The sequence below is a fragment of the Phyllostomus hastatus genome, unplaced genomic scaffold, assembly GCF_019186645.2.
Source record: "Phyllostomus hastatus isolate PE091 unplaced genomic scaffold, TTU_PhHast_1.1 phas_scaffold_555, whole genome shotgun sequence".
NCBI lineage: Eukaryota > Metazoa > Chordata > Mammalia > Chiroptera > Phyllostomidae > Phyllostomus > Phyllostomus hastatus.
In genome coordinates, this window is record NW_025334036.1 from 9,575,804 (window position 1) to 9,588,766 (window position 12,963).

Below are 12,963 nucleotides of genomic sequence, written 5' to 3' on the forward strand. Positions count from 1 at the left end.
CGTGACCCCCTTCTAAATAAAGATCCCCCACGCTGGGAGCAGCTGACCGGAGCAGGGGCCTCCAGGGGCAGGGAGACAGCAGGCTCCTTCCGATAACGCAAAGCCAGAGGCGGCCCCGGGGACTGTCTGGAGGGCCCAGGCTTACGGCAGCCTGGGGGTGTTGCACAAAAGGAAACATCCCTCACCCGTAACTTAAAAAAAAAAAACATTTTTTTTAAAGGAGGAGGGAGAAGAGGAGAGATGTGAAGACGGAGTAAGGCACATCCCACACACGTGGGGTCTCAGGGCACAGACCCTGCGCCCCGTGATCTCGCCCCAACCCAGCAGGTGACTTACAAACCAGTGACCTGCTTCCCCTGGCAGCCAGGCGCGCCAATCTGTAAGAAAATGAGGAAGTCTTTAGCGCTCCACTCCGTAGTGGACGCTGGCTAGGTTTGCCCTGGCTGGCGTGGCTCAGTGGATTGAGCTCGGGCTGCAAACCAAAGTGTCACAGGTTCGATTCCCAGTCAGGGCACATGTCTGGGTTGCAGGCCACGGCCCCCAGCAACCGCACATTGATGTCTCTCTCTCTCTCTCTCTATCTCCCTCCCTTTCCTCTCTAAAAATAAATAAGTAAAATCTTAAAAAAAAAAAAAAAAAAGAAAGTGAGGAAGTGGAGAAACTGTTCTGCACACCCCAACACGGCCCTCGCGAGCCAAGAACGGGAGAACCTCGGGGGGACGGTGGGGATGGATCAATAGAATTCTCGTCTTCACACCCTGGCCTGCGTTTTAAGTCCCCCTCTCCTCGGCGAGACGGCAGTGAGACGGCCCCCTTCGTCGGAGAAGGGAGCCGTGACCGCCTGCTCCTGTGCTCGTGAGCTCCCTCCGGCCATCCTCCTGGCCTCTCCTTGATCGAGGGCGGTAGGAGATGGGACAACCTCTGGGGCCGCCCCAGTCCATGTGCTTCTAATGGGGATGAGCCCACGGCACTGGGGGAGGCGGCTCCCACCACGGCTGGGCTCACAGCCTCCGTGGACTTCCTCCTCATGGGCAATGCCAGGATGGGGGCTGCCCACGGGCTGCCCGATGGGTTCCAAAGCACCTGGGGACTCAGGTGAGCAGTAAGGCACTAAAGCACCACAAAGCACCCAAGGCAAGCAAAGCAAACAGCAGCACCACATGGGTGAGTTCACCAGGAAGCGAGAGAACCAGGTCCTCTGCCTGGATCCTCCCTGTCCCTCCCTGGACGTGGCTGGCCTTCAGCAAACAACTGCTGCACAAAGCAGTGAGCAGCGCCACGGGCCAAGCCTCAGCTTTTAAGACGATTTTCCTATTTATCCAGCATCCTTGGCCTTGAACACTTCCAACAAGTGCAGGAGAGAGAGGAGCTGCCACCCGCAGCTGACGCTCCGGCTAAGAGCTGGAGACGGTGGAGACAGGGCTCCTGGGTAGCAATGACCGTGAACATTGCCCGGGAAACACCGCATCTCCTCATCCTAGAGTCTTTTGGCTCACTCGGGGCTGCTATTACACACTGTTCCCTGCTCGAGGAGGGGAGACGCATCTTCCTGACAATAAATCTTTCACAAAGCAGGTGCCGCGCTGGCCCCTGGGGTGACAGCCGTGCCCTCTGAGTGGGAGGACGCGCCCAGGATTTACTCCGCGGTGCGGGAAGGGCCGCTGCCAGGTGCCCTGCAGCCTGCAGAGTCCCAAAGGCTTCCGGGCGGAGAAGGCGAGGCTGGAGGTCAGCCTGGCAGGCAGGAAGTCTGCCCGGTGAGTGGTGGCCGGCTGGTCTGCACGGAGCACCCTCAGGGACCGAGGACACGGTGGCAGGCGGAGACAGGGAGGCTGTGTGGCCCACAGGAGCGGGAAACCGAGGGCCCGAGAGGCGGGCCAGGTGCTCACCCCACGGGACTCCGGACGGAGGAGCCTGTCGGTCCCAGCACGTGCTGGGCAGGTCACTGGGCCACCAGGGGGAGGCGGGGCGGCTGAGGAAGGGCCAGGCCAGGGAACCGGCAGAGGGGACGGCAGAGGAGGGCGCAAGAGAAGCACACTTCAGGCGGAAGGGGCCTGGCGTCCAGCCGGAGAAGGACGCATCCTAGGGATGCCCGCGCACTTCTGACGTGGGGCCGGGGGGAGAGAACGCTGCCCGTCCAGAGAGGGGAGAGCAGGGAAACGAGAGGCCGGCGGAGGGCAGACGGGGAAGCCCGTCGGACGCTGAAACGCCCTCCGTCCTGCTGCCGGCTTCTTCGGCACAAACCCACAGTGAGACCAAAGCAAACGCCACCGCGGTGGCCCTGAGGGGCACTCCCGACAGGCCTGGGCGCCCGGGCCTCTCACACCGACGCCGTCAGGGGTCCTCCCACCGCACAGGATGCTGCTGTTTTCTTCTGAGATAACAGTTTTACATGTCAAGGCTACCCAGAAACCGACTACGTGGCTTCCTCAAACCAGCATGTGATCTCATGACCGGGGCCCCGTTCTGACCGATTCTGAGTGTGGCTCCAGCCGGCGCCTCCCTCCAACCCGGGCCAACAGGGGCCTGTGCGAGGGGCCGGGCAGCAGCCAGCAGGGGCCCCTGAGCCCCCGACGGACCAAACACTCACGTGCACACGGATGGAGCCACAGAGCGCGCACGTCGGGGCCGGGTCAGAGACAGCGCCCGGCGCCACTCCGGCCCTGGCCAGAGGGCAATCAGAACCACAGCTACCTGTGGGGTCTGGCCTTGGACTTGCGGGCGGTGCAAGGCAAGCCTACCAACCTGGGATTTCTTGGCTATCTGTGAGTGGACGCTTCCCGGGCCTTTCACTGGCCACTCCTTAATAACAGCTATTTATAGCTGCCATGCTGCCTTCCCACCAGTGAGCGGAACCTCCTTGGCCGGCGGACCTAAACTCTGGCGAAAGCAGCAGAAGGGCGAGGAACCAGAGTCGCGTTTTAAGACCAAGCAACCCAGCTCGCCAGGTGCCGATCCCACGCAGGCAACCTCCGCCGTGCAGAGGGAAAAACAGGTTGAGGGCAGAAAAACACGCGGGCAGCTTCAAGATCCCCCCCACCCCGAGATCACACTGCAAAGCTTTTTCACTGGAGTGCTTTCAGGAGATTTGCACGACGCTTCGGAAAAGATGGGGAAAACAGAGAGGAAACGGAAGCCCGGGGGGACACGCACACCACCCCCTGATAGGACCGTGAACTCCCCCCGGGACTCCTGGCAGCTGGCCCAGGGCTCGCCCGGCCTCGGCTGGTGCTCCTCGTGAACCCGGACACCTCAGCATCGCGTCAGCTAAACCTCTAGGGACCACGGACAGGGTGGAGGTCGCACTTTCACAGAAGGTGAAATAGGTCTTTCCTTTCTCCCTTTATTCAAACACCTTCCAACTACAGTCACGCTCAGGGAGGCCCGCCACGCCAATAATACCCTTCCATGCAAAGGATGGAAGGGCTGATAGGTAAGGGCTTAGGTGCTTCCGGGCACACCACACCCCCTGTCCCAGTGGGAATTCAAAGCGGAAGGTCAGCAGGCTGCTGGCCCAGGAGGGCGAGGCGTCGCTGCTAGTTATGGTTTGAATGGCCTTGTCGGCAACCACAGTGGCCTTTATTTACCCCTTGGGGTCCCAGAAGCTACCCGAAGCCAGCCAAGACCCTCACTTCCAAGGCAGGCAAGCCACGCCCCAAATGCAGGCATACCCCACTGGCCCAGGGGAGCTGTGCATTCAGAGTTGGCAGGGGGGAGGGAGGGAGGGGGGGAGGGCGAGCAGGAGGGAAGGGGGAGGAGCTGAAGGGACGCCACGGTGGGCGTCGCTCTCTTACTTTTCTGGCAGTGGTGGGTGGTCCAGCACCGGTAGTTGTACTCGTTGTTGATGGTGGTCTTCTCGCACAGGGGCTTCTCCTCCACCGTCCCCGGACACAGGTCCCCGCACTCCTTCGGGGGCTTGTTGCCCACGATGTAGTTGTTGGAGGCCGCGTCCAGGATGAGGGACCAGTCCACCGTGGACAGGTAGCAGAGGTCGGCGTTCTTCTCGATCCGGATGGCCCCCCGGGTGATGTTCCGCAGGTTGTACAGCCCGATGTCCTTGAGGTTGGTCATCTCGAAGATGACCAGGGCGTAGTTGTAGAAGAGCTTCCAGCCGCGGATGACCGTGAGGTTGGGGAAGAGGTCCCCGAGGCTCTCCAGGCCGGCCACGCGGAACAGCAGCAGGTACTCGGTGATGACCGTGAGCTTGGGGAAGCGGTAGCTGCGGTAGTCCTCGGCCTTGGAGATGAGCAGGATGTGCAGGTAGCCCTCGATCACCGTGCAGTTCTCCAGGCGCCGCAGCTGCTGGTAGTCATTGCGGATGTCGATGCCGGGGCCGCAGACTGCGGGGACACAAGAGGGCGGGCGGGGGCGGGACACATGTCAGTGAACGGGGAGGCACTTGGGAATCGGTTTCCCAACCCACGGGGCGGTCCGCTTTCAGAACGCCTAGTAGGTGACCATTAGGAAACGAGACCGGTTTCGTGCGGCGGGCGACCGTGAGGTGTGGCGGCAGGTTGCCTGTCTGGGTCACTCGCCAGGCCGCTGGCCTTCGGGAAGTGCCCCCTCCCCTGAGGGGATGCCGCCCCCATCCTGCCACCAGAGTTCAGGGCCGCACGGGAGCACACGCAAGGGTCCAGGGTGCGATCCAGGCCGGCCCGAGGCCATAGACCACCCCACGGCTGCAGACCTCCAGCCCCCGGTCAATGAACATGACTTCCTGCTATCTCCAGCCTCAAAGACACCCAGCAGCAGGGCCCACCCTGAAGACGCCCCCTTCCCGTGACTTGGGAGGCTCGGACCCAGAGAAGCACACCCCCAGGTCTCCTGCTGACACGGGCCGGCGGGCCAGCGGGCTGGCAGGCCTCCCCAGCACCACACAAACGCAGCCACCAAGGCTGACGTGCCAGAAAGGTGAAGAACAGGCCGTCCGCATGCCCAGAGGAAGGATACGATCCCCACTTAGTCCACGTGGCCTCCTGTTAAAAGGTTAAGTCACAGACAGCAAAAAGATCATGGCAATCGCCCGTCATCTCAACAGCCACAGACGATCACTGTTTCTGCCACCCACACCAGCGATCCTTGCTCTGAGAGTGACTTAAGGCCAAGGAAATCACACCATGGTACGCCGTTTTCAAACGCTCCTCCTCCACTCACACGTTACCGCGTCAACCAATGTCCTCCTAAACCGTCGTTTTTAAAGAACAAACAGTGATTCAGGCCATGAACATGCACCACGAGGTTTTCCCTTTTCTCTTTTTAACCAGTCCCCGTCCGCTGGACACTTAGCTTCCCTCCGGTTGTCGACATCACAAACCACGTCCTGGGGACGCTCTCCACCAGTAACACCCAGGACTACTTTCTCGCGAGAAACCCCCAGGCGTGGAACTGACGGCCCAAGGCGTAGGCAGATTGGGGAGGTTCCAGGTAAAATGGAAGGCTGGGTTTTATTTTTTAAATTCTGCCCACGCCCACGCACATGCACACACACACACACACACACACACACACACACACACACACACACCAGCCCTTGGTTACGCTCCTTTCCTAGGGTTCCGTGGTCTCCACGCCTGCCCTCAGGGCTTCTCGGACGGAACCAGGTTCTCCGACGGGTGCAGTTCACGGGTGCGTGAAACGCCCGACAGGCACCATGCAGGGGGAGCCGCACGGCCCCTGCGGAGGAGGTTCACGGTGAAGGCCGGGCACTCGGGCCCGTGACCGGCAGCTGGGGTCTGGGGGGACCGGGGCAGACGGGGCTGGGCACGCCGTCCCCGCCCGCTCCAGGTGCGAACTGAACTGAGCTGGGCAGGACACACGAGGGGCAGCCGGGAGCGCCCTGTAGAGAGCGAGTCCGAGCGCCCAGGGAAGCTCCTCCGTGGCGGAGGGGGGTGGGGGGGGATTTAAAACTGGGCGCCGCGGCCAGAGACGGGTTCAGGGGATGGCAGATCCCCCGATAAGGGACGCAGAGACGCAGATACGGGTGGAGCAAACGTGTTTGCTGGAGCGTGAGGGATGGAGGTCGCGGGTGGGCATGAGGACTTCCGGGACCGGGGCCCCTCCCCAGGCTGGAGTCCTTCTGGAGGGTTCCTGGGGGGGCCCTGCCTTGCATGGGGGGGCCAGTGTGAGGCAGGGTCGGAGTGGAGTGGACGGGGGAGAAAAGATGAGGAGTCCCTTTCGGGTGGCAGCTGTAGATGGGACCTGGACAGCGTGTGGGGGTGGGTGGGGGACACGGGCGGGGGCGGAGAACCTAGAACTCGACACCGCCCTCAGTCCCACGGCCTCCTTTTACCGACAAGGAAACGGAGCCCCCAGAACAAGAGGGAAGAGAAGGGGAGAGGGCGGGCCCCGGAGACCGCGCGCCCGCCGGCCGGACAGAGGCTGTTGCGCCAGCATTGGCCTCCGCCCAGTCCGGCCTCAGAGGGGCTCTGCACAGAGGTCTCACACCTCGTGGTGACACACGCGCCCCTGGGAGGGTGAGGAAAGAGACTTGGGGAAGCCGTGTCACTCGTAGGAGGTCACACCCCTGACCCAAGGGGTGGGGATGGCCCCAGCTCTCAGCATCCTCACCAAGCGGTCACCTCCGACCCCCTGCCTGCCACGGGGCTTCTGCCCCGGTCGCAGCGCAAAGGAGCTCCTCGCAGAGCGCCCGGGGACGCCCCCACGGCCAACGGCAGTCCCCATCCTGGGGACGGGTCCCTTTCGGAGGCACCTGACCCTTCTTCCTTCTCCACGTGTGTCCGGTCCCACACGCCCACTGGCCTCACCTCCACGGACCTCCCTGCGGCGGCCCCCGCCGCCCTGCCCAGACCCCTGGCCTCCCGTGCCACCCACACACTGCAGGGCCCAAAGTCCCCGGCGCCCCGAGGTCGAGCACCGGTCTGCCTCCTCCACGGCGCCCTTTGATGTCTGCTCCCTCGCCCCCACCCACCCCTGGGTCGCCTCCAAGCTTCTGATCCTGGTCAGTGACACCCCCATTCTCCAAACAGCCCGTGTCAAAAATCAAAGGGTCACTCCCGGTTCTCCTCTCCCCCCCTCGCACCACGTCAGCCCCGCGCTTGGGCGTCACGCTCGCGGAAGTGTCGGACGGAGAAAGGCAAGCCCTGTGTGCTCTCACGGGAGCGGGACGCCCGAAGCAGCTGAGCTCACGGACGTAGAGGGCAGGGGGGTGGGCGCCAGGGGCTCGGGGAGCAGGGAGCCCTGGGGGTCTGAGGCGCGGCACGGCGACCGGGACTGGCAACACGTTACACGTAAAAGCGAAAGAAGAGAGCAGATCCTCAGTGTGACCGCCGCACTCACGCAGCACTCGGAGCCACGCGAGGGGCTGGGGGTGTCTGCGAATATTCCTGCGATCGTTTCGGAATGCCCACGGGTGTCTCGGCACCACAGCCCCCCCAGACTCACACGTGTCGGTGTTAGCGACACCCCGGTAAGTCCTCTTGGCTGCCGCTCCCGAGTCTGTGGGCGTCTCGGGCGCTCTTCCCTCGACCGCACCCCACCCCCCTCGGCTCCCTGCGCCTCTGCCCGCCGCCCACGTCTTTCCCTCCCAGTGCCAGGGCGTGTCCACCCTCTTCCCGCCCTCTCCCTCTCCGACCACTCCCACCGCCACACCCCACCCCCAGGAGGACAGGACATTACCTTCTGTGTGGCCCACGCTTGCATCCCCAGAGCCTCAAACGGCATTTGGCGTGCCCACCAACACGCATGGTCAACACGTGTGCAGAAGGGACGGCTTTCCCCCCACACAGCTGTCTGTCACCACTGCTCTGCCTCGGACCTGAGCCACCGTCACCACCTCCAGCCCGGACGACGCCCTCCCCAGGGTGCAGCCTCCGTGTCCCAGTCCGCGGCCGACCCAGCAGTGCCGGGCCCGGAGCCCGGAGCCCGGACAGGGTCTTGTCTGGTCTCACTCAGCACACTCTGGCCACCGGGCTCCTCCCCCCGCACTGTCCCCTGCTGCCCCGTTCTCATCAGGAGTCTCTGCAGCCGTTCAGATGCCTCCGCCCCGTCAGAGCTGTGCCCGAACACCCCGGTGCCAACAGTCGCTCCAGCTAACGCCCTCTCCCTCCCCCCCATTTGTCTCTTTCATCGTCTCCCCAGCGCCTCCCGTGTCTGAAGGGCCAGCACCTGAGGGGTACTCCGTGAGCTGAGTGATCACTGGGCAGTAACTCCATTTATTTATATGTTCATTGATCGATTTTTGCATGTGCCCTGACTGGGGACCGAACCCACAACCTCGGGGTATCGGGACGGCAGTCTAACCAGCTGAGCTACTAGAGCAGGGCTCCTGGTTTCTAGTCTCGAGTGAAGTCAGCCTGAGGTGGAACGAAAAGAACAAGGTCTCTATCTGATATTTGCACCAAGAGTGTTCTCAAAATTAAAAAAAAAAAAAATACCACCTAGCTTCATTCAGGTCAAAGACTCACTGTGAACATTTTGTTTTTCTTTTAAACTATTATCGTCTCCTCTGCACAGCCTAAGTAAGAATTCAGATGCCTTCCACCCCAGTATAAATTAAAAATGTCAGTTTGCTCTCAGATAATGAACAGAGGTTTCTACAGGAGAGTACTTAGCTCCATCGATTATTGCATTCGATGTGTTTGATCAGATTATAGAGGTCCAGGCATCGACGGGTTTGCGATCATTTCCAACAGACCGAGTGAAGACTCGTAACGGAAGTCTGCTGAACTTCCACCTCGCAATCGGAACAGGCAGTGGGGAAACCCGACTTCCCTGGGGCCCACGCCGTGACCAGCGCCAACCCCGCTCAGCTAACAGAAGCCATGCCGCCCCCCAGAGCTGGCAGTTTCTTCAAGGGAAAAGCCTCCTCCACACTGGACACGCCCTCCCCATTTACAGAAGAAAAGGGTCATGGGGGTGGGGCGGGGGGGGGCGGAGGAGGAAGAAGTGACCCACTTCCTCCTAAAGAGAGGACAAGCCCCGGCCCCAGAGGGCCAGGCAGGACCGGCCACCAGCTGCTCTGGATTTCGGGGGTGAGGGCGTGGGCCTTCGGGGAGTTTGGGGACAGGAGCAGGAATGGGACAACCCGGCTGGCCCGTGAGTGACGCCTCCGTGTCCAGAAGGCACACGCCACAGACGGAAAGAGAATGTCACACGTATCCTACGGCCGTGAAGGGACGCAAGGACCGAGGGGAGAGAGGCTTGTCCCAGCTCCCGAGGAAGTCTCCACGGGTCCTTGAAAAGCTCAGCGCACTCTGGGCCGGGCGTCCTGGTGGGGGTCTCGGGCTGGCCCCGAAGCGCACGGAAATGAAGGCCGGGAGCCAACGGCAGGTAGGGAGGGGCCTGGACGGCAGGCTCACAGCCAGTGAACGAACAGGGCGGCAGGACCAGGACGGCCGGAGGACCGCCCGCCCATGCTGGGGACAGGGAAGGGACGGCGGAGGCGGTGGTGGCCGCTGCCCAAGCCGGGCTACCTCGGGGGGTGTGGGCCAGGCAGGTGGGCGGGGGCCGGTGGGGGGAGGGGTTGGTGGGGGTAGAATTCCCATCCCCAAAGATACCGTGGTAAATGAAGCCTTCCCACGGAGGCGAATAGTGCTCCTCAAATTCCCTAGGTGTTTTCCAAAACATCAGAAGGCAGGATTGCAGCTGGGGGTGGGGGGGCTTCCGTGCATGGCACAAACCAACGATATGTGTTTGGAAAGTAACCCCCTCAGAAGTGCGCACGGGACAAGGACTGAGTGCAAGGCCTCTGGCTGAGACCCACCCCCCAGAAGCTGCATCTCTAGGTGCTCGGAAGAGCTCTGGAAAAAGACCAGTGGGATGACTCGGGCTGAGTCCCTTAGAGCGCCACCGGCTGGCTCCTGCCCCCCCGGGGGGCACGTCCACCTGTGAACCCTGTGTTCCTCGCCTGCCATTAAAACCTAGCCTACCTACGTCGTCATCGGGGTCAGGCAAGAGCTCCCGTGTTCCTGTCCACAGTCGGAAGCTGCAGGCCATGTGACTACATTAAATTAAATGACAATAAAAACATGCATCATCTAGTTGCCCCAATGTAAATATTACTCATCTACAACAAAGAGGGGGAGTGAGTCACGTCACTGATTGTCCTTCTGACCCTTTTCCTGGCCAAACCCGGCAAGGGAGGGGGGACCCATGACTCCCCATCTCTAGGGAGATCAGGAAGGCTTCTCAGAGGAGAGAGGCCCTGAGGATGGTCTGAAGAATGAGCAAGGTCTTGCCCCGAAAGGGGGTGGGAGGGGAGCTGGGACAGGCAGAGGGAAGGGCACACTCTCTCTGGTGGCAGTTGAGGGAACCCCAAGGGCACAGGGACATCAGGGCAGGCACTAAAGAGAGCTGAAACATGTCGTGTTTAGGAGGTCGACTTTACCTGGAAGCTACAAGGACAGTCTTGGAACCCTGAGCCCACAGCATCAGAACCACTGGGAGGGCTTGTTAGAACAGACCACAGGGGCCTGAGAACTTGCATTTCTAGGAAGTGCCTGGTGACAGTGGTCCTTCTGGTCTGGGCACCACCCCGTGAGAACCGCTCCTCTAGGAAACAATCCTTCCACCCCACCCCACCCACCCACCCAATCTGCAGTGTGGCACAGGCAACACCTGTGTCCCTGTGTATCTTAACTTGATCTTCCTTCTACCAGAAAATCCCCAAGCAACCCCCAAAAAACTATGCTTGAAACACAGCAAAGCGGAAGGAAGATGGGGTGGAGAAGGGGTGTCCCTAGCTGCCCCGGGCCCTCCCGTGGCTGCTGAGTCTGCCGTCCGGTACCCTGGTCCTGCGTCATCTGAGCGCAGCCCCCTCCCGCTCAGAGAAACCGGGGGCGTGACTTCCACCCACGCGTCCTCAGCAGAGCGCAACTAACCGGAAAAACTCAGCAAGGGGGCTGGAGATGACGTTATGGTAACAAACCCTGATGCCGTTGGAGCAGAATTTGTTACAGTTGAATTTTCTGTGTACGTGTAAACAGTTGCAATTCATGTTAATCCTTTTATCTTCGAGAGTCAAGGAGAATGTGTTGACATAGTAGATATACATTTACATTGTATACAGACATTTATCTCACCCACAGACAACAGTCCCCACCCCCCGGCACGCTCAGTAACTAAAGGCGATCAACTAAAGGCGATCGTGAGGAACGGGGGTGCTAACGGTTCCTCACTGCCCCGCCCGAGAGCCAACTCCGCTGTCATTCAGGGAACCAGGACCAAACAGGCCCCGCCCACAGGAGACACAGCCTAAGGGCAGAGAACCTGTTAACACCGGTGGGGGTGGACACAATGGCGGGTGATACGCTGTGTCAAAGAACTTACAGAGATGGAGATGTTTGCAGCCTGCCTGGCGGTGGAAGAAATGGAAAGTGTACTACACTGAATTAATTCAACGACGTCATCAGAGAGCACCAGCCCCAGGGTGCCCCCCGCCCAAAGGACCTGGAGCCCCACAGCCGGGCGCAGAATCAGCTTGTGTTTGCTTCAACAGAGCAGCTCCAACTGTCTTCCCAGGTCTCCAGAAAAACACCTTTGCCTGCCCTGACAAGTATTCCAAATTCCTTTCTAATCTTAAGATGTCAAAGGTCCAGTATTCTCTCTAAGGGGAAGGGAGGGAAAAGGAGAGGGAGAGAAACACTGATGGGCTGACTTTTGTAGGCACCCCCACTGGGGGGGTCAAACCCACAAGGCACGTGCCTTGGCCAAGAATCGAACCCACAACCTTTCAATTTGCGGGGCAATGCCCAACCAACTGAGCCACATGGGCCAGGGCTATCTCTACGATTTAAAAGCAACCTTATAAGAACCTCTTATGCTTTTAATTACTCCCAGTTCTGAGGGTTGGTAGCCTTTCTGATGAAGAGCATGCAGAGAGTCGATTCCCTTGGTTACGCCCACCCACTACCACCCACTCAGAACCCACTCAGAGCCCCACGGGCCCTGCAGGAACCTCACTACCACACCTTCTGGGGCACAGCCTTCCACCACCCCCAGGCACACCGCCGTGCAGGTGGACAGCACCCCAACCTCCAGCTGGTGAATCTGTGCGCCCAGCCAGCGGAGGGCGCTGCAGAGCCCCGGGCCCAGGGGGAGGTGCAGGTGGACGCCACGGCGAGCCAAGCACGCCTGCGGCAGCCGGACCTGGAAACCATGCCCTCGGTCCGCCCCCTTTCCCCTCTCTCGTGGCTGCAGAGGTTCTGCTCAGAACCAGGCGAACCTTCCAAAGAGACACTGGCCCTGCGGCCCCCGTGCTCTCTCCCTGGCTCCCTTTCTGGGACGTGCTACATCTCTCCAGTGAGAGTGCACATCCTCGTGTCCAACGCTCCTGACCTCCTTGTGCTGCGACGTTCCAGTGGCCCTCAGTGACTGGGGCCCTTTTCGGTCAGCCTGTTATCTGAACGGGCCGATGACCGGCGTAGAGACCTCGCTCACCTACCCCCTCAGACGTGGTGCGAGTCTTCACGGAGGTGGTGCAACAGATCGGCCCCTTGACTGGCTGAGGCTTTTTACCTGACCTGGGGGCTTTGCTAGAGGTTGGTGGGGGGGCTGGGGTCACTGGGCTCGTCCTCAGGGACCAGGTGATGCTCAGGCCCACCCACCACGTGGCCGGAGGTCGGTCACTTCAGTGCTCTGTGCCTCGGTTGCCTCACAATTCAGATGTGCAGTTAGGACTACGCGTATTGGTTCTGCCAACAAGCAGGGCAGAAACCCGGGCCACCCAGCCGAAGTCTCGCACAGACTCCCCAGGGCCAGGGGCTCCGGGCACGTGAGGGTGAGTGTTTGGACAGGTGGGTGCCCGCACACACCTCTGCGTGGGGCAGGCAGGAGCTGAAGCCCCACCTACAACCCACAAGCCGTGCAGACTAGACGGCGGCTGAACCGCACCGGCTGCCGGGACCCGAGGGCGGGCCCCTCACCCCGTTCCACGGGCTCTCTGACTTCGGGTGCTCGCAGGCTGCTTCTCATGGCCAGAAACACCTGCGTGCCCACGCGGCCCTCACC

At 61.2% G+C, this 12,963-nt stretch overlaps 1 protein-coding gene across 2 annotated transcripts in view; it reads right to left on the reverse strand.

Moving 5' to 3' along the window:
- Positions 1-12,963, reverse strand: part of IGF1R (insulin like growth factor 1 receptor) — a 223,772-nt gene that overhangs the window by 176,003 nt on the left and 34,806 nt on the right. For both annotated transcript variants that reach the window (XM_045825054.1, XM_045825053.1), the window contains exon 2: positions 3,792-4,337. In XM_045825054.1, coding sequence (XP_045681010.1) covers positions 3,792-4,337 — 546 coding nt within the window. The remainder of the gene's footprint in view (positions 1-3,791; positions 4,338-12,963) is intronic.